We start from the raw sequence: 22,023 nt of genomic DNA, 5'->3' as shown, positions 1-22,023 counted from the left end.
GATCCCAGCTTGTCTGTATGTCTGTTTGTCTGTTAGTCCACAAAATTCCAGACAAAGCTTGTAGTAGTGGTAGTTGTAGTGGTAGTGGTGATAACAGAAATTGTTATATAGAACTGAACTTATATTATTATTATATGCAGAAAATAACTTCATTTCTATATGCCCTGCAGTGGACAGGTTAATTGGTTTATGCACTGAAGGGGTCACCCTGGTGTGCACTGCTGTGTTCTGCCTCACTGAGTTGTTCAGGTATGATGTACTCAGCACAAGCTTACCTGATACACATGTGTGCTGGCTAAAACCACTTGTCTGGTGGGCACGACAGAGGCAGGTTGTCTAATAGCCAACCTGGTCTTACTTTTTTGGGGTTTATCTGAAATTCTTACTATAAGGCTTTAAATTAGAAATGTTTTATATAAAGTAGTATTTTGAGTGAAGTGTGTATTCCACACTGACAGTTTTGACATGTTCTGAATTTAACACGAAGGCTGTAATTAACAGAACGGGGTATGTCTGGAAAATGTACTGTCCAACCTAATAAGAGTTTAGACTGATTTATATTTAAATCTTGGCTGTGTAAATATTGTAAGAATTTATGAATTCAAATGTTTTGTAAATATTCAATAAATTTGGGAATATTTTTTAACTAAAGAATCTCATGTGATTTTATTTCTCTTCTTGCCTCCGGTATGGGTGAAAATTTAATTCCGGCATAATCTCACAGAACTAATTCCCTAAGTGTGCCAAGCTAAATGCTCTACGATATAGAGGAATTATCCTCCTCTCCATTAGTATGGCGGAGGAAACCCCTCTATATATATAACAAAATGTTAACATTATATCATTGTATCGTTGCAGATTCAGAAGACAGTTCCACCATGTCCAAGAGCTTCAGACTAGCTGATGTTGAGCGAACTTCACCATCAACATCACAGCACCTCACCACAACTGACTGGAAGTTATGCCTTATATGTCAAGAGGACAAGACGGAGACACTGACCAAACCTGACCAATCAAAGAAAAGAGACATTGGGAGTGGGTACAGTTCACTCGCAGAGAACTTGGTCAAATTCAGTGAACTTGGAGAGCTTCCAGGATCATTTCACCTGGAAAGACTCGATGATGGTCATGGCATTGAAGCTGCGATGGTTGCACATGGTGCAAAATATCATCAGACATGCAGGCTCCAGTACAACAACACCAAACTGCAGAGAGCACAAAAGAGAGCACTCAAGAAAGAATGTGAGAGCGATGAGGAACAAGCTGCATGCAAACGCACCAGGTTACATTCACGCTCATCGAGTACAGAGAAGAAGGTCCCAGAAAATTGTTTCTTCTGTGAACAACCTGCTGGGGCTGACAGTCTTCGGAAAGCTGCAACATTCCAAATGGACAAACGGGTGCGTGCCTGTGCAACCCTTCTTGGTGATACAGAACTGCTGGGCCGTCTCAGTGGTGGGGACATGATAGCATTGGACGCCCAGTATCACCCACGGTGCTTGATAGGACTTTACAATCGCACAAGAAAGGCCCAGTCAACAGCATCACAGGACACAAAACAAGAGCGAGCAATGTCGGCAGTTGTCTTCGCTGAACTCGTCCTCGACATTGAAGAAACCAGACAAGATGAGGAGACGGCACCAGTATTCAGATTGGCTGACCTTGTCCAGCTCTATCAGTCCAGAATGGAACAGCTAGGAGTCCAGCTCGACACGAGAGTCCACTCCACACGACTGAAACAGAGACTGTTGGCTCAGTTTCCTGACATGCGGGCACACACCAAGGGGAGAGACATCCTGATGGCATTTGAAGAAGATGTCGGTGCTGCTCTTGCCAAAGCCTGCGAGCTGGACAGTGATAGTGATGCAGTCCATCTTGCCCATGCTGCACAGATTGTTCGCCGTCACATGTTTGGAGAAGCCAAGCCCTTCACAGGATTCCCTGAAGTATGTCAAGAAGAATCTGTGCCACCGTTGCTGCTTGCCCTAGTCAGTATGATCCTAGAGGGACCCAGCATCAAGGAACAGATGGCAGACACTAACCCTGCAGCAATTGCCACAGCTCAGATCCTGAAGTTCAACAGCATCAAACACAAGCGAACACGTGGCACCACATCATCCACCAGTGTCAGGCACAGTGTTGCGCAGGAGACCCCACTTCCAATATACATAGGGATGATGCTGCATGCTCATACACGCAAGAAGGAATTGGTCGACAGACTGTCACACCTTGGCCTGAGCATCTCCTATGATAGAGTGCTCCAGCTCTCAGCACAGATGGGCAACAGTGTCTGCCAACAGTTTCACAGAGAACGAGTGGTCTGCCCTCCGAAGATGCGTGGCAAAGTGTTTACAACTGCCGCTGTAGACAACATAGATCACAACCCCAGTGCAACAACATCAAAGGACTCCTTCCATGGTACCGCTATCTCCCTCATACAACATCCTTCTTACACTGGTGAAGGAGTGGATCGGAGTATCGTCATTGTTGGAGGATCTGGGGATGTACGGTCCAAGACAGTTGTCCCCTTGCCGCACTACTACACTGATGTACCCCCTGTCACTAGCAGCATCAAGAAGTCGCCTGTCCCAGCTGCTAAAGTGGCGTCATTGACCAGAGGAGACTTCAAACAGCAGACTGATGAAGAATACCAATGGCTAGGCAATGCAAAGCGAGTCCTGGAAGACAACACTGGTACAGTGGACAATGACAACACATCTTGGGCTGCATTTCATGCCAGCCGACAGCCACCAGATGCTCGAGTCATCTGCCCCACGTCGCTGCTTCCACTCTTCCTGGAGAGTGCCCACACAGTGGCAGAAAGAAGAAGCAGAAACTTAGCATATTCTACACCTTACTACAGTTACTACAAATAAACACTGCATGGGCCCAGCACACATTCACGGGGTAGGGGGAGGGGAACGAACAAACTTTAGAAACCCGATAGCACAAAGGCTACGATGCTCCAGATGCATCTCCTTGCCAGATGCACGCCCCCGTCCTGGTGTCACCACCGAGCAGCAAGAACAGTAATGGCGATCCCAGCATGGACAGGCAGGTGAGGTCGATCATCAGCACGGCAGAGTGACCCAGGCCAAGAGAGGAGCACACGTGCTAGGTCAACAATCCAGGCCCCAAGAGAGGAGCACACGTGCTCAGTGGCAAGATCAACAATGTCCCAGGCCGAAGAGTGTGAAAAACATGTACACGTGCGGGACCAGAAGTTGCCAGGGTGATCGAAGAATTCCAGGATGGGAACCAACACTGGAGACGGCAAACAGCAGACACACGTCATCATGATCAGACGCCAAGTGTACAGGCCTCATTTGTGAAAGATGTTCGCTCTCTCGTCGGTGTCATAGAGGAGATGGGCAACCCATTCGAGGAGGAGAGTCAGGATGTAGTCAAACTGGACACAAAGGAGATCGCAGATCCTGCTGCTGTGGAGACCGTGATGAATGCCAAGAGGATTGGCCAAGAGCAGTTCGAGGCTTTCACCAGAGAGTGTCTGTTGGACAGAACAAAGGCAGTGGACGCACCCATTCCTCGTAACAAGCTGAAGGTGTTCAGCACTTCCACTCCAAGAAGCCAGAGCAAAGGTCAGCAACAGCTCGCCTCCATCAAGAATGACCGTGAACTCTTCGCACGCCTGTACATTGGCTGCCAGACGAGGGATGGAAACCTTGAGTTCTTTTGTCACGAGAATCAGGCATGTCCTCCTGCATTGTCTGATGGTGGAAGCCTCTGCACTGGTACCAAGAGTGATCTCCTCACATGCTTGGAAGAAGTCTCCGACGCAAAGACAGAGACTCCTGTCACGACCTGTATTGTGCTTGATGGAGCAGCCATCGTCCAGATGCTGAAGCCGGCTGCATGAAAGACCTTTGAAGAGTATGCACAACAGATCTTCATCCCATATATGTCCACGAAGCTGCAAACAGTGTCACGCCTGGATCTGGTCTATGATACTTACCTTGCTGATTCACTGAAAGGTAGTACATGTGCAAAGCGGGGACAAGGTGTGCGGAGACGTGTGGTGGCTGCCGCAGCCATACCAGGAAACTGGCAGAACTTCCTACGAGTGGACAGCAACAAGACCGAGCTGTTCAGGTTCCTCTCAGCAGCTCTCATGGAATGGTTTGACCAGGAGGACAAGCAACTCGTCATTACTGATGGAGAGGCAGTGCTCAGCAAGCCACTACTGCCAGATCTGACCTCACTCGCCCCATGTAACCATGAAGAGGCTGACAGTCGGATGTTGCTGCATGCATCTCACGCAGTCCAGCATGGACACCATGCAATACTCATCCGGACTGTAGACACCGATGTTGTGGTGCTGGCAGTGTCCCTGGCACAGGAGTTGCAACCAGAAGACAAACTGTGGCTGGCATTCGGAACAGGCCAGAGTTTCCGATACCTAGCAGCACACGAAATAGCAGCTGGATTGGGACGAGAGAAGGCTCGTGCACTGCCAATGTTCCACGCTCTAACTGGATGCGACACTGTGTCTAGTTTTCATAGACATGGCAAGAACACTGCGTGGGCAGTCTGGACGGTACTGCCAGAACTCACTGAGGCGCTGCTGCTGCTGTCCTCTGCACCTCGTGACATACCAGACGATGCAATGCGCATCATCGAGAGGTTCGTGATCCTGTTGTATGATCGAACCAGCAAATGCACAGACATTGACAAGGCCAGGAGGAAACTCTTCGCAAGGAAGAACAATGTGCAGCTCATCCCTCCAACGAAGGCAGCTCCGGAGGAACATGTCAAGAGGGCAGTGTATCAAGGTGGACATGTGTGGGGTCAGATACTGCTGCCAGCACCAGAGCTCCCTCCACCAACCAACTGGGGTTGGTCAAGGACTGGAGAAGGACAGTACACACCTTACTGGACCAGGCTAACTGAGGCAGCTCACAGCTGCATTGAGCTGGTTTCTTGCAAGTGCAAGAAAGGGTGTGTGAGGCGCTGCAAGTGCAAAAAGGCTGCCCTTCAGTGCACAGCCCTCTGTGTGTGTGAAGGGGACTGCACATGACGATGAGTCAACAACATACATGTACTTGTGGCAATGCTGAACTTGTTAACATGACACTGTTTATGTACACGTATCTTCAGTACCGGTATATACCTAGCCTCAGATACCAGTACACCTAGCCTCAAATACTAGACCATGTAGCATGTCAGTATTATACCTAAGACATTTACAGAACTAAGACATTCTTTTCAAAGTATTGTGTTGAATCCAATATTTGCCTAGATAATTTCCAAATAAAATTATATAACAGACTGTGATAGATAATATTAAGTTGAAATTGGTACCATTGGATTCCTTGCCCCCAAAAACATACATTTAGATACCAGAATCAAGTCAATAGCTGCATTACGTCCAGAGATAATAGCAAATGTAGATTTCAAGTGGCGGCCATTTTGAAATCCAATATGGCGGACATAAAGAGAGAATTTCAAGTGGCCCAATATCTGAAAATGTTCGCAACATATTAATGTACATTTGTGCCAAATTTGGTGCTTGTATCACAAAATGCACAATTCTTTTGAATATTTGGGCTAAGCCGCCCCACTAATTCTCAATCAATGTGTTCGTGAAATCCTTCATCGATGATGTTCGTGCTTCGTGACTTCTGTGGAAGTGGAATAACCTCCTATTCGATGATACTAATGCTGTGCAGTCACAGTGACTATTCATGTGAACACTTTGGTCCTAATATGAGGGATTTTTAGTTTTAATCACAGCAAAAGTGTCCGCGAGCACACAGACGTCATAGACACGCCCATCGCTCCTCCAGACACGCCCATCGGGACAAGTGCACGGAAGTACGGCCGTGGTGTTGGAGCGCATATGAAACGAGTGTACGTACGTACGTAGAGCGTGGTGTGGAGGGTGTATGAAACGAGGGTACGTACATAGGGCGTGGTGTGGAGGGTGTATGAAACGAGTGTACGTACGTAGGGCGTGGTGTGGAGGGTGTATGAAACGAGGGTACGTACGTAGGGCGTGGTGTGGAGGGTGTATGAAACGAGTGTACGTACGTAGAACGTGGTGTGGAGGGTGTATGAAACGAGGGTACGTACGTAGAACGTGGTGTGGAGGGTGTATGAAACGAGGGTACGTACGTAGGGCGTGGTGTGGAGGGTGCATGAAACGAGGGTACGTACGTAAGGCGTGGTGTGGAGGATGTATGAAACGAGGGTACGTACGTAGAACGTGGTGTGGAGGGTGTATGAAACGAGGGTACGTACGTAAGGCGTGGTGTGGAGGATGTATGAAACGAGGGTACGTACGTAGAACGTGGTGTGGAGGGTGTATGAAACGAGTGTACGTACGTAAGGCGTGGTGTGGAGGATGTATGAAACGAGGGTACGTACGTAGAACGTGGTGTGGAGGGTGTATGAAACGAGGGTACGTACGTAGGGCGTGGTATGGAGGGTGTATGAAACGAGGGTACGTACGTAGAACGTGGTGTGGAGGGTGTATGAAACGAGGGTACGTACGTAGGGCGTGGTATGGAGGGTGTATGAAACGAGGGTACGTACGTAGAACGTGGTGTGGAGGGTGTATGAAACGAGGGTACGTACGTAGGGCGTGGTGTGGAGGGTGTATGAAACGAGGGTACGTACGTAGAACGTGGTGTGGAGGGTGTATGAAACGAGGGTACGTACGTAGAACGTGGTGTGGAGGGTGTATGAAACGAGGGTACGGGTACGCACGTAGGGCGTGGTGTGGAGGGTGCATGAAACGAGGGTACGTACGTAGGGCGTGGTATGGAGGGTGTATGAAACGAGGGTACGTACGTAGGGCGTGGTATGGAGGGTGTATGAAACGAGGGTACGTACGTAGAACGTGGTGTGGAGGGTGTATGAAACGAGGGTACGTACGTAGGGCGTGGTGTGGAGGGTGTATGAAACGAGGGTACGTACGTAGGGCGTGGTATGGAGGGTGTATGAAACGAGGGTACGTACGTAGAACGTGGTGTGGAGGGTGTATGAAACGAGGGTACGTACGTAGGGCGTGGTATGGAGGGTGTATGAAACGAGGGTACGTACGTAGGGCGTGGTATGGAGGGTGTATGAAACGAGGGTACGTACGTAGAACGTGGTGTGGAGGGTGTATGAAACGAGGGTACGTACGTAGGGCGTGGTGTGGAGGGTGTATGAAACGAGGGTACGTACGTAGGGCGTGGTGTGGAGGGTGTATGAAACGAGGGTACGTACGTAGGGCGTGGTATGGAGGGTGTATGAAACGAGGGTACGGGTACGCACGTAGGGCGTGGTGTGGAGGGTGCATGAAACGAGGGTACGTACGTAGGGCGTGGTATGGAGGGTGTATGAAACGAGGGTACGTACGTAGGGCGTGGTGTGGAGGGTGCATGAAACGAGTGTACGTACGTAGGGCGTGGTGTGGAGGGTGCATGAAATGAGTGTACGTACGTAGGGCGTGGTATGGAGGGTGTATGAAACGAGGGTACGTACGTAGGGCGTGGTGTGGAGGGTGCATGAAATGAGTGTACGTACGTAGGGCGTGGTGTGGAGGGTGCATGAAATGAGTGTACGTACGTAGGGCGTGGTGTGGAGGATGCATGAAACGAGGGTACGTACGTAGAACGTGGTGTGGAGGGTGTATGAAACGAGGGTACGTACGTAGGGCGTGGTGCGGAGGGTGCATGAAACGAGTGTACGTACGTAGGGCGTGGTGTGGAGGGTGCATGAAACGAGGGTACGTACGTAGAACGTGGTGTGGAGGGTGTATGAAACGAGGGTACGTACGTAGGGCGTGGTGTGGAGGGTGTATGAAACGAGGGTACGTACGTAGGGCGTGGTGTGGAGGGTGTATGAAACGAGTGTACATAGGGTGGAGCGTGTATGAAACGAGTGTATATCCGTAGGGTGGAGCGTGTATGAAACGAGTGTGCGTAGGGTGGGACGTGTATGAAGCGAGTGTACGTAGGGTGGAGCGTGTGTGAAACGAGTGTACGTAGGGTGGGGCGTGTATGAAACGAGTGTGCCTAGGGTGGGACGTGTATGAAGCCAGTGTACGTAGGGTGGAGCGTGTATGAAACGAGTGTACGTAGGGTGGAGCGTGTATGAAACGAGTATGCATAGGGTGGAGCGTGTGTGAAACGAGTGTACGTAGGGTGGAGCATGTATGAAACGAGTGTACGTAGGGTGGAGCGTGTATGAAACGAGTGTGCTTAGGGTGGAGTGTGTATGAAACGAGTGTACATCCGTAGGGTGGAGCGTGTATGAAACGAGTGTACATAGGGTGGAGTGTGTATGAAACGAGTGTGCATAGGGTGGAGCGTGTATGAAACGAGTGTACGTAGGGTGGAGCGTGTATGAAACGAGTGTACGTAGGGTGGAGCGTGTATGAAACGAGTGTACGTAGGGTGGAGCGTGTATGAAACGAGTGTACGTAGGGTGGAGCGTGTATGAAATGAGTGTATGTAGGGTGGAGCGTGTATGAAACGAGTGTACGTAGGGTGGGGCGTGTATGAAACGAGTGCGTAGGGGGGGACGTGTATGAAGCGAGTGTACGTAGGGTGGAGCGTGTGTGAAACGAGTGTACGTAGGGTGGGGCATGTATGAAACGAGTGTGCGTGGTGTGGAGCGTGTATGAAACGAGTGTGCGTAGGGTGGGGCGTGTATGAAACGAGTGTGCGTAGGGTGGGACGTGTATGAAGCGAGTGTACGTAGGGTGGAGCGTGTGTGAAACGAGTGTACGTAGGGTGGGGCGTGTATGAAACGAGTGTGCGTGGTGTGGAGTGTGTATGAAACGAGTGTGCGTAGGGTGGGGCGTGTATGAAACGAGTGTGCGTAGGGTGGGACGTGTATGAAGCGAGTGTACGTAGGGTGGAGCGTGTGTGAAACGAGTGTACGTAGGGTGGGGCGTGTATGAAACGAGTGTGCCTAGGGTGGGACGTGTATGAAGCGAGTGTACATAGGGTGGAGCGTGTATGAAACGAGTGTACGTAGGGTGGAGCGTGTGTGAAACGAGTGTACGTCGGGTGGGGCGTGTATGAAACGAGTGTGCCTAGGGTGGGACGTGTATGAAGCGAGTGTACATAGGGTGGAGCGTGTATGAAACGAGTGTACGTAGGGTAGAGCGTGTATGAAACGAGTGGGCGTAGGGTGGAGTGTGTATGAAACGAGTGTATATCCGTAGGGTGGAGCGTGTATGAAACAAGTGTGCCTAGGGTGGGACGTGTATGAAGCGAGTGTACATAGGGTGGAGCGTGTATGAAACGAGTGTACGTAGGGTGGAGCGTGTGTGAAACGAGTGTACGTCGGGTGGGGCGTGTATGAAACGAGTGTGCCTAGGGTGGGACGTGTATGAAGCGAGTGTACATAGGGTGGAGCGTGTATGAAACGAGTGTACGTAGGGTAGAGCATGTATGAAACGAGTGTACGTAGGGTGGAGCGTGTATGAAACGAGTGGGCGTAGGGTGGAGTGTGTATGAAACGAGTGTATATCCGTAGGGTGGAGCGTGTATGAAACGAGTGTACATAGGGTGGAGTGTGTATGAAACGAGTGAGCGTAGGGTGGAGCGTGTATGAAACGAGTGTATATCCGTTGGGTGGAGCGTGTATGAAACGAGTGTGCGTAGGGTGGGGCGTGTATGAAACGAGTGTGCGTAGGGTGGGACGTGTATGAAGCGAGTGTACGTAGGGTGGAGCATGTATGAAACGAGTGTACGTAGCGTGGAGCGTGTATGAAACGAGTGTACGTAGGGTGGGGCGTGTATGAAACGAGTGTACGTAGGGTGGGGCGTGTATGAAACGAGTGTACGTAGGGTGGAGCGTGTATGAAACGAGTGTACGTAGGGTGGGGCGTGTATGAAACGAGTGTACGTAGGGTGGAGCGTGTATGAAACGAGTGTACGTAGGGTGGGGCGTGTATGAAACGAGTGTACGTAGGGTGGAGCGTGTATGAAACGAGTGTACGTAGGGTGGAGCGTGTATGAAACGAGTGTACGTAGGGTGGAGCGTGTATGAAACGAGTGTACGTAGGGTGGAGCGTGTATGAAACGAGTGTACGTAGGGTGGAGCGTGTATGAAACGAGTGTGCGTGGTGTGGAGCGTGTATGAAACGAGTGTGCGTAGGGTGGGGCGTGTATGAAACGAGTGTGCGTAGGGTGGGACGTGTATGAAGCGAGTGTACGTAGGGTGGAGCGTGTATGAAACGAGTGTACGTAGGGTGGAGCGTGTATGAAACGAGTGTACGTAGGGTGGAGCGTGTATGAAACGAGTGTACGTAGGGTGGGGCGTGTATGAAACGAGTGTACGTAGGGTGGAGCGTGTATGAAACGAGTGTACGTAGGGTGGAGCGTGTATGAAACGAGTGTACGTAGGGTGGAGCGTGTATGAAACGAGTGTACGTGTTGTGGAACACGTATGAAACGCTTGTACGTGGTGTGGAGCGTGTATGAAACGAGTGTACGTGTTGTGGAACACGTATGAAACGCTTGTACGTGGTGTGGAGCGTGTATGAAACGAGTGTACGTGGTGTGGAACACGTATGAAACGCTTGTACGTGGTGTGGAGCGTGTATGAAACGAGTGTACGTAGTGTACGCACGGGCGTGGTGTGCCGAGTGTATGAAATTTAAGTACAGTTGTGATCGTGATGTGTGAATGTATTTTGTCCTGTCTAACTTGTCTTGGTAGGAATGTCCCAAGTTTGCAATGAGCGTCGAACCAGCTCAAACGGACGCACAGGGGGTCCAGGACGCACAGGGGGTCCAGGACGCACAGGGGGTCCAGGACGCACAGGGGGTCCAGGACGCACAGGGGGTCCAGGACGCACAGGGGGTCCAGGACGATGCAGGTTCGTGGAAGAAGGCTCAGGAACAGTACCAGAATCTGCAACCCAAGAAGAAACCCAGAACGGTAATGTGATTTTAAAACGTCCATTAACGCTCACAACTGTCTTTTAAAATCGACAAAGGATGCTCTGTCTTTATTAGCCCCCGCTGGGCTTTGTCCGAAACGGGGTCTTATGGACTGGGTCTCGTCCGTCCGTGCGTGCATCCACAACCATATCTCGGAAATGTATGGACCAATTTTGTTCATACTTGGCACAAAGACGATGCACGAAATACACAATGTACATATTATGCACGTCGTTTAGCTTTGATCAAACATGGCTGACTGGTAGTTGAATTTAATGTTGAATAACGACCTTCGAGGAAAAGAACAAGTCTGTCTGCTTCAAATCATGGAATGACCAGCACAGTCTCCAGACTTAAACCCCATCGAGCTGGTTTGGGATGAACTGGACAGAAGGGTGAAAGCAAAGCAACTTACAAGTGCAACACGTTTGTGGGAACTTCTGCAACAGTGTTGGGAAGAACCTCCCGAACAATATTTGATTTCCATTGTAGAAAGAATGCCACGAGTGTGTTCGGCGGTTATACCTGCAAAAGGTGGCTACTTTGCCGAGTCAAAAATGTAAATTAAATTTTGTAAAACAAAATGATTCTATGATTTCCTTTTTTTATCTCCAATTGTTTATTTGTTCTATGCTTAATTTCAGAGAACATCGAGATATTAAACAGGGTAAATTTCAATAAAAACTGGAAAAATTGAGGTGTTCTAAAACTTTTGACCAGTAGTGTACACATACAGGTGGGGGCACCCGTGGGAATCCAATGGGCATGGACGTCTTCATTTAGATGCTGCACATTCAGTTTTACAAACTGGTTACTGGCAATTTATCAGATCCACAAATAATGTAATCTACACAATGTATTTACTTCTGATAACATGTGAATGCATGTGCGTGCACATAGGAAATACAGTTTGAAATGTGTAAATACATCTCATGTAAAATGTGACTCCAAAAGCTCAAATCCTCTCCCTCCCACATCACGCACACTCCACCAGAGAGAGGATCACCCACAGGGGAGTGGGTCACACACACACACACACACACACACACACACACACACACACACACACACACACACACACACACACACACACACACACACACACACACACACACACACACACACACACACACACACACACACACACACACACACACCTCGTTCTTTCATTTCGGCTCCTCACAATTCTGTCTCTCTTATTGACACGCACACACACACACACACACACCTCGTTTTTTTCATTTCTGCTCCTCACAATTCTGTCTCTCTCTTATTCACACATATACATACATACATACATACATACATACATACATACATACATACATCCATCCATCCATCCATATGTATATATATATATATATATATATATATATATATATATATATATATATATATATTGTTGAGGATTGCCCGTTCCCGTTAGAAAGGGGGGATTAAACCCCTTTCCCCCCCCTGGGTCTTCGGGTCCGCGAGACCGAATCGCCACTTCCGGGCAAACGTGAAAAAGGGTTTCAGGACAAATTCGCACGTACCTTTGGTACCCACTCTTCCACGAAAGTGGGGATCGAGCCTCGCACGAGCCACGCTTAATCAAGTACGCCCGAGCGGAATGCGTATCACGTGACTCGTGCTGTTACTTTTATTGGAACCTGATTCGAGCGGTTTTATTTGTACCATGCGAAACCAATGGATGAAAGGGACAGGACGGTCAAATCGGAGGAAGAACATGATTTATTTATTATTTACAATGATTCAGAATGAAAGGAAAGGGACACAGAGCAGAGCTTAACCAGTTGAACTTAATTCCCAGACAAATGGGCCCAATCACTCACACGGGGTAATGGAAGAAGAGCAGGTTCGCGCGCTTTGCCGTCGGTCGCCCCGGGGCAGCTCGCCCGGCGTGGCTCTACGATGTTCACGGCATGTATCCAGGCGAAGGCAGGCAGGAGGAAATCGCGCGTCTGTGGCCTGGCGCGGGTCGTCCTCTCGAGCGCGCGATTAATACAGCGAAGTGCACGGGGAACGGGGAACGGGGAACGGGGAACGGGGAAAGTTCGTGTGCAATAGTCAGTTCAATTCCTCGTTCTGCAGCTCCACTCGCGTTCTCGTCTGCCTTCTGCGTTCTGCGTTCTCACTCATGCGCGTCCTGCTGCTGTACTCATGCGATCTCGTGCCGTCCGTTCTCCTTAATGGGCTCGGGGCAGGGCCTTATATGGCACCTCCCAGATCTTACCCGAATGTTCCAAGCCCCGCCTCCTGCCGCAGTGGTAAGCCACTGCCCTCGAGCCCTGATTGGCGGCTCGTTGCTTACCGGGCCACTCCCCCTGCAGCTCGTACCTTCGGCCTCTGTAGACTTGCCCAGGCCTGCCGCGTGGCATCCCAGCGCCAAACCAAAAGCATCAAAGCAAAGCGCCAAAAGAACACCTAATCTCACTGGCCTACTCAACGCAAAACTAAACACTGCTGGTGGCGTCCAAGAGCTGCTGCTGGTGGCGTCCAAGAGCTGCTGCTGGTGGCATCCAAGAGTTGCTGCTGGTGGCGTCCAAAAGCTGCTTCTGGTGGCATCCAAGAGCTGCTGCTGGTGGCGTCCAAGAGCTGCTGGTGGTGTCCAAGAGCTGCTGGTGGTGTCCAAGAGCCGCTGCTGGCATCCAAGAGCTGCTGCTGGCGTCCAAGAGCTGCTGCTGGCGTCCAAGAGCTGCTGGTGGCGTCCAAGAGCTGCTGCTGGCATCCAAGAGCTGCTGCTGGCGTCCAAGAGCTACTGCTGGCGTCCAAGAGCTGCTGGTGGGGTCCAAGAGCTGCTGGTGGTGTCCAAGAGCCGCTGGTGGTGTCCAAGAGCCGCTGGTGGTGTCCAAGAGCCGCTGGTGGTGTCCAAGAGCCGCTGGTGGTGTCCAAGAGCCGCTGGTGGTGTCCAAGAGCCGCTGGTGGTGTCCAAGAGCCGCTGGTGGTGTCCAAGAGCCGCTGGTGGTGTCCAAGAGCCGCTGGTGGTGTCCAAGAGCCGCTGGTGGTGTGCAAGAGCCGCTGGTGGTGTGCAAGAGCCGCTGGTGGTGTGCAAGAGCCGCTGGTGGTGTGCAAGAGCCGCTGGTGGTGTGCAAGAGCCGCTGGTGGTGTGCAAGAGCCGCTGGTGGTGTGCAAGAGCCGCTGGTGGTGTGCAAGAGCCGCTGGTGGTGTGCAAGAGCCGCTGGTGGTGTGCAAGAGCCGCTGGTGGTGTGCAAGAGCCGCTGGTGGTGTGCAAGAGCCGCTGGTGGTGTGCAAGAGCCGCTGGTGGTGTGCAAGAGCCGCTGGTGGTGTGCAAGAGCCGCTGGTGGTGTGCAAGAGCCGCTGGTGGCGTGCAAGAGCCGCTGGTGGCGTGCAAGAGCCGCTGGTGGCGTGCAAGAGCCGCTGGTGGCGTGCAAGAGCCGCTGCTGGCGTCCAAGAGCCGCTGCTGGCGTCCAAGAGCCGCTGCTGGCGTCCAAGAGCCGCTGCTGGCGTCCAAGAGCCGCTGCTGGCGTCCAAGATCCGCTGCTGGCGTCCAAGATCCGCTGCTGGCGTCCAAGAGCCGCTGCTGGCGTCCAAGAGCCGCTGCTGGCGTCCAAGAGCCGCTGCTGGCGTCCAAGAGCCGCTGCTGGCGTCCAAGAGCCGCTGCTGGCGTCCAAGAGCCGCTGCTGGCGTCCAAGAGCCGTTGCTGGCGTCCAAGAGCTGCTGCTGGCGTCCAAGAGCTGCTGTTGGCGTCCAAGAGCTGCTGCTGGCATCCAAGAGCTGCTGTCAATCATGCCAACTCTTTGCACCCTCTGCTCTTTGCTGATGGCGACTGCATGGCAACTGTTACTGCTACCACATGGCACGCCCTGGCTCGATACTTTACAGTGCACCCATTGTCCAGTACCGGTTTACCACAAGCACCAACCGATCCCTCCCACCTGCGTCTTGACCTCAAACAACGTGATCCTCGGAAGGAGGTGTCATGCCTTCTGGCACAGTGGGTACCACCTCTCGCCTTGAGCCTAGAGCGATGGAACGAACCTCTCCAAAGACACCAGATTCACAGGACAACATTCGACTTCAAACAAAATAATAAGCCTTCAGGTGTATATTCACCTGCATGACGTCACTCTTTGCCTTTATGAACAGATATCCACATGGGGCTGGGGGAGGGGGCGGGGGTTGGGGGGGGGGGGAGGTTGGAAGGTGAGAGGTGCCAGGGGGGAGTTCCACTCTTTCCCAGATGCACATGGGGCTGGGGGGAGTTCCACTCTTTCCCAGATGCACATGGGGCCGGGTGGAGTTCCACTCTTTCCCAGATGCACATGGGGCTGGGGGGAGTTCCACTCCTTCCCAGATGCACATGGGACCGGGTGGAGTTCCACTCTTTCCCAGATGCACATGGGGCCGGGTGGAGTTCCACTCTTTCCCAGATGCACATGGGGCCGGGGGGAGTTCCACTCCTTCCCAGATGCACATGGGACCGGGTGGAGTTCCACTCTTTCCCAGATGCACATGGGGCCGGGTGGAGTTCCACTCTTTCCCAGATGCACATGGGGCCGGGTGGCGTTCCACTCTTTCCCGTTCAATACATTGTTTTGTTTTTTATTACCTCAAATGCAAAGCTGCCTCAACATTTTACGATTCCAATCCCTTTATGAACGATCTTGTGCATTTGCTAGAAAAATTTAAACAATATTTATACTTGAACCTTTTGACTGCAAGAGTACAAGAGGCACTCAAGTGGACTGGTAAGGACGCGGTGGTTGATTGAAGCTACGAGGACCCCCTCCCTCCCTCTATCCCCCCCCCATCTTCCCCCGCCCCCGTCCATCTTCCCCACCCCCCAAGATCGGGAACCTCCAACCCTGGGAACGATGAGTGAGACTGATTGCAAACTACAGAAAAGGATTCACATGTTCTGCCCCGTTTCGGTGAAGCCGGAATGTTCCTTGATTTTTGAGGAAAGCCTTTTTCTTTGTCCCTAATCCATGTTGTCTCCTTTGCAGCCGAAGCCCGAGGACGCGCTCACCATCGCCGTGTCTTCCCGCGCGCTCTTTGACTTGGATATCGAGCGTGAAATATTTGAGAAAGAGGGTGTGGAAAAATATGTCTCTTACCAAATCGAGCACGAAGAGGAACCACTGCCAAAAGGTGCAGCATTCCCGTTTGTCGAGGTGAGATCTGTGATGTCTGTGCAGGTTGGATCATTTTGATGAAATCTACCTGTACAGGTGAAATGTGGTGGTGGGGTAAAGTCTTGCTGTTTTCATGTTTTGTGTAATCACAACAGTACACCCAAGGTCATGTCACACATTGGGTGCATACAAATAACAGGGAATACGCAAAACTGTATTTTCATATCCAATGTTAACCGAGAAATCAATTGGAGTTAGCCGCAGAGTTGAGCGAGAAATAAATTGGAGTTAGCCGTGCAGTTAAGTGAGAAATCAATTGGAGTTAGCCGCGGAGTTAAGCGAGAAATCAATTGGAGTTAGCCGCGGAGTTAAGCGAGAAATCAATTGGAGTTAGCAGTGGAGTGAAGCGAGAAATCAACTGGAGTTAGTCGCAGAGTTGAGCGAGAAATCAATTGGAGTTAGCCGCGGAGTTGAGCGAGAAATCAATTGGAGTTAGTCGCAGAGTTGAGCGAGAAATCAATTGGAGTTAGCCGCGGAGTTAAGCGAGAAATCAATTGGAGTTAGCCGCGGAGTTAAGCGAGAAATCAATTGGAGTTAGCGGTGGAGTTAAGCGAGAAATCAATTGGAGTTAGCCGCGGAGTTAAGCGAGAAATCAACTGGAGTTAGCGGTGGAGTTAAGCGAGAAATCAATTGGAGTTAGCCGCGGAGTTAAGCGAGAAATCAATTGGAGTTAGCCGCGGAGTTAAGCGAGAAATCAATTGGAGTTAGCCGCGGAGTTAAGCGAGAAATCAATTGGAGTTAGCCGCGGAGTTAAGCGAGAAATCAATTGGAGTTAGCCGCGGAGTGAAGTGAGAAATCAACTGGAGTTAGCGGTGGAGTTAAGCGAGAAATCAATTGGAGTTAGCCGCGGAGTTAAGCGAGAAATCAATTGGAGTTAGCCGCGGAGTTAAGCGAGAAATCAATTGGAGTTAGCCGCGGAGTTAAGCGAGAAATCAATTGGAGTTAGCCGCGGAGTTAAGCGAGAAATCAATTGGAGTTAGCAGTGGAGTGAAGCGAGAAATCAACTGGAGTTAGTCGCAGAGTTGAGCGAGAAATCAATTGGAGTTAGCCGCGGAGTTGAGCGAGAAATCAATTGGAGTTAGCCGCGGAGTTAAGCGAGAAATCAATTGGAGTTAGCCGTGGAGTTAAGCGAGAAATCAATTGGAGTTAGCCGCGGAGTTAAGCGAGAAATCAACTGGAGTTAGTCGCAGAGTTGAGCGAGAAATCAATTGGAGTTAGCCGTGCAGTTAAGCTAGAAATCAATTGGAGTTAGCCGCGGAGTTAAGCGAGAAATCAATTGGAGTTAGCAGTGGAGTGAAGCGAGAAATCAACTGGAGTTAGTCGCGGAGTTGAGCGAGAAATCAATTGGAGTTAGCTGTGCAGGTAAGCGAGAAATAAATTGGAGTTAGCAGTTGAGTGAAGCGAGAAATCAACTGGAGTTAGTCGCGGAGTTGAGCGAGAAATCAATTGGAGTTAGCTGTGCAGGTAAGCGAGAAATAAATTGGAGTTAGCCGCGGAGTTAAGTGAGAAATCAATTGGAGTTAGCCGTGCAGTTAAGTGAGAAATCAATTGGAGTTAGCAGTGGAGTGAAGCGAGAAATCAACTGGAGTTAGTCGCGGAGTTGAGCGAGAAATCAATTGGAGTTAGCTGTGCAGGTAAGCGAGAAATAAATTGGAGTTAGCCGCGGAGTTAAGCGAGAAATCAATTGGAGTTAGCCCCTGAGTTAACCTTGAAATCAATTGGAGTTAGCCGTGCAGTTAAGTGAGAAATCAATTGGAGTTAGCGGTGGAGTTAAGCGAGAAATCAACTGGAGTTAGTCGCGGAGTTAAGCGAGAAATCAATTGGAGTTAGCGGCGGAGTTAAGCGAGAAATCAATTGGAGTTAGCGGTGGAGTTAAGCGAGAAATCAATTGGAGTTAGTCGCGGAGTTAAGTGAGAAATCAATTGGAGTTAGCCGCGGAGTTAAGCGAGAAATCAATTGGAGTTAGTCGCGGAGTTAAGCGAGAAATCAATTGGAGTTAGCGGCGGAGTTAAGCGAGAAATCAATTGGAGTTAGTCGTGGAGTTAAGCGAGAAATCAATTGGAGTTAGCGGCGGAGTTAAGCGAGAAATCAATTGGAGTTAGCCGCGGAGTTAAGCGAGAAATCAATTGGAGTTAGCCACGGTCTCGTTCTTGTTTAACACCAAAAATTGTTTTATTGCACCACACAAAGCTATTTGCTCCACTTTGTAATCATTTATACATGCACCATCCAATCATGTACATACATGTAACAATGTTTTGTATGAACGAAAGTAACATATAACATGGAGAAACTACATGGTATTCATAGAATATTTAACCTGCGCAGTCAACTTGTTGCGAGCCAACTCTTCTGTTTTTGAATATTTTTTTCCTTTGATCCAATATGGCTGCCAGACCACGTGAGCGATGACATTATACGTTTATATTCTCCAAATAATTGTTGCATAGATCGGACTAAGCGTTGTCCCCTGTCGAATTATGACGTCATAATTATGGCACCAATGACGTCATCGTTAACAACACCTATTTCCCATATGGAGTTCTTTACAAAGAACCACATTTCAATTTTTTCCATGCAGCGGTTTTGGAGACATAGAGGTGCAACGTTTTTTGGTTTTTCCAAGATGGCGCCTGTACCACATGACCTATGACGTCATGATTATCATTAAAATATTCTACATGAGGCGCTCCGATGGTGAAAATTTCGTGCCCATCAGACCAACAGTTGCTGAGAAAACATTCATAATGATCGGATAAGTGTTGTACTTGTCGAATTATGACGTCATAACGAAGGCACTGATGACCATCGTTGACATATCTTATTCCCCAAAGGGAGTACTTGACAATGAGACATGTTTCAGTTTTTTTTTCCGTTGAGTGGTTTCGGAGATATAGAGGTGCAACTTTTTTCTATTTTTCCTAGATGGTGCCTGTACCACATGACCTATGACGTCATTATTATCATTAAAATATTCTACATGAGGAGGTGCTCCTATGGTGAAAATTTCGTGCCCATCAGACCAACCGTTGCTGAGAAAAAATTCATAATGATCGGATAAGTGTTGTACTTGTCGAAATATGACGTCATAACGAAGGCACCGATGACGTCATCGTTGACATATCTTATTCCCCAAAGGGAGTATTTGACAATGAGCTATGTTTCAGTTTTTTCCGTTGAGCGGTTTCGGAGATATAGAGGACGGTGCAACTTTTTTCCATTTTTCCAAGATGGTGCCTGTACCACGTGACCTATGACGTGAAAAAATTCTACAGGAGAAGCCACTCGTATTCTGAAAAATTTCTGAGGAAAAGTGCGCACCCGAATGCCTAACCCTGCTTTTCGCTTCGTGAGCACAGGGTTAAAAAAAAGAGTAAACTTTAATTATTTTGAAGTTTTAGAGCAAAGTAACTTTCACTGGGCACAAGTTTTTACTTCCAACGTCCAAATCGCAGGATAGTTCCATTTTTCATTAACAAATGAACGTTCTTGGTAACTGACACAAACAAAAATCAACACATTACATTTATTGTTTTTTTGCTTTGTTACGTGCTCCTCTCCGACCCCCTGGTCACGGTGTACCTCCGAGCCCTGAGAGGAGTCACGGCAGAAAAATGTGTTATTCCGTATGTCAAAGATCAATGGAGAAGCCACCCCAATTGTTACTCACAAACAAATATTGTATTAAGATCACACAAGAATAACAGTACAACAATAATAGTATTCAATAGTACAATCAATATGTCCTATGATGGTACCATCAGTTTTGTAATATATAACTCACTGTGCTCCAAGTGAGTGAAACAAGAACATTCCCCAATGTCTCTTATTCCTGGCTTCAAGACGAAGTTGATTCGCTCCAGCGAACGCCAGAACGAGGTCCAATCGAGACCAGAATCCCGTGCAGATGGCAAGTACAGTCACACAGCCGACGCTGTACAAAGGCGCCCTCAAGGCGCCTGGGAAATCCAAAGGCACCCTACAGGCGACAGAGATCACACCCTCGGGTATGGACGAATTAACCTTCAAAAAGCCACGTCACACACACGCCCCAGATCGACGTCTGAATGCGGTGAAAATGGTCGAAAAGAGACGAAACCGCGAGCGAAGCACAAGTCCTGCGCGAGTCAAAATGGCCGACGACCCGCTCTTGAGACGTAACGGCCCGGCGATAATTCTCCTCAGAATCCACCGCCAAAAACCTGACACGCAGGTTGATCGGTCACAGCGATGACAACTCTGTCGCAGGAATCCTTTTCCCGGAAACCAGAAAGTTCGCTCGTGACTCTTGCTCGCCAACGTTCGCTCCAGACCGCAAGTCGCTCGGCTCCTTGTCCGACTCGCTCTTCCTCCTCCTCGTCATCCGGTTTCCTGTTTCTTTTAACATTAACTTTTTTACCTTTTGAAAACAGTTCATGAACAATAAACCTTTTGAACACAATAATAGTACATGGAATCAGAAATATTTACAGTGGATGCAAACCACCACAACGGAAGTGACGAATCCGTAACAGTTTCTCCAGTTGGAGAATTTGTGGCGCTAACGTTTTGGCTTTGTCACGTTACCAATTTTGTGACCTGAGTTAGGCCTTGTTAACAAGGTGACTTTTCACACCAGGCTTTTTCATTGTTAACCTGATTCTGAGGAGGAGATCCCTTTGCCATGCCACAGCAGGTGGCCCACACCCCCCTATGGTTTCTCACCGTGGCCCACACCCCCCATGGTGCCTCACCAAGTCAGAGCTGTAGATAGAGAGAGTTCGGTCAACCCGGTTTCAACTGGTCTGCCCTATGATTGGTTAAGCGCTGTCATGTGATTCACAGGCACCATGTTGTTACGGCACCATCTATCCTTACTTCCACTCATCCATCCTTCCTTCCACTCATCCATCCTTCCTTCCACTCATCCATCCTTCCTTCCACTCATCATCCATCCATCCTTCCTTCCACTCATCCATCCTTCCTTCCACTCATCATCCATCCCTCCTACCTTCCACTCATCCATCCCTCCTTCCACTCATCCATCCTTCCTTCCACTCATCCATCCTTCCTTCCACTCATCCATCCTTCCTTCCACTCATCCATCACTCCTTCCACTCATCCATCACTCCTTCCACTCATCCATCCCTCCTTCCACTCATACATCCCTCCTTCCACTCATCCATCCCTCCTTCCACTCATCCATCCCTCCTTCCACTCATCCATCCCAACTTCCACTAATCCATCCCAACTTCCACTAATCCATCCCAACTTCCACTAATCCATCCCAACTTCCACTAATCCATCCCAACTTCCACTAATCCATCCCAACTTCCACTAATCCATCCCAACTTCCACTAATCCATCCCACCTTCCACTAATCCATCCCAACTTCCACTCGTCCATCCCAACTTCCACTCATTCGCAACTGACTAAACAATGTATGAAACTCAGGAACATAAAAATAAACCCGTCCCTAATAGCAGTAAGTTGCATGCACGCTTGAACGCACGCGTGTGTGCACTTGACCTTGGGTAACAACATGGTGCCTATTGTTTAGTTGGCCAAACTCTCTCTATCTACAGCTCTGCACCAAGTGGCCCACAGCCCCCATGGCGCCTCACCAAGTGGGCCAGGCCCCCCATGGCGCCTCACTAAGTGGCCCACTCCCCCCATGGTGCCTCACCAAGTGGCCCACTCCCCCCATGGTGCCTCACCAAGTGGCCCACTCCCCCCATGGTGCCTCACCAAGTGGCCCACTTCCCCCATGGTGCCTCACCAAGTGGCCCATGCCCCCCATGGCGCCTCACCAAGTGAGACGCAGGCCCCATGGTGCCTCATTAAATGAGACAGTGAAGCACATGGCCCCATGGTACGTTGGTCCAAAGTCAAAACGTGTAACAAAATGTTTGTGAAAATGTTGTGGGCCCAGATGGAATTAAAGGAAGATGGAAGAGATATATGGAAATGCTGTTGAATACA

The 22,023-nt window shown here is 49.7% G+C and overlaps 1 protein-coding gene across 11 annotated transcripts in view; it reads left to right on the top strand.

The window, feature by feature from the left end:
* Nucleotides 1–5,745: 5,745 nt before the first annotated feature.
* The window catches only part of LOC137429536 (cytosolic 5'-nucleotidase 1A), a 42,939-nt gene continuing 26,661 nt past the window's right edge, over nt 5,746–22,023 (top strand). For 2 of the 11 annotated variants that reach the window (XR_013623749.1, XM_068119511.2), the window contains exons 1-3: nt 5,804–5,868; nt 10,680–10,901; nt 15,874–16,041. Coding sequence is in view for 8 of the 11 variants with exons in the window: in XM_068119511.2 (XP_067975612.2) it covers nt 10,698–10,901; nt 15,874–16,041 (372 nt within the window). In the remaining 3 variants the exon portion in view is untranslated. Of the gene's footprint in view, nt 5,915–10,679; nt 10,902–15,873; nt 16,042–22,023 lie in introns of all 11 variants that reach the window. The other 9 variants (XR_013623751.1, XM_068119513.2, XM_078779559.1 and 6 more) reach the window with 8 other exon arrangements.

Source organism: Myxine glutinosa, chromosome 6 (assembly GCF_964187855.1).
Source record: "Myxine glutinosa chromosome 6, kmMyxGlut1.1, whole genome shotgun sequence".
NCBI classification, from domain to species: domain Eukaryota; kingdom Metazoa; phylum Chordata; class Myxini; order Myxiniformes; family Myxinidae; genus Myxine; species Myxine glutinosa.
Note: the sequence above shows the minus strand (reverse complement) of the source record. Positions and strands in the feature narration are given on the sequence as shown.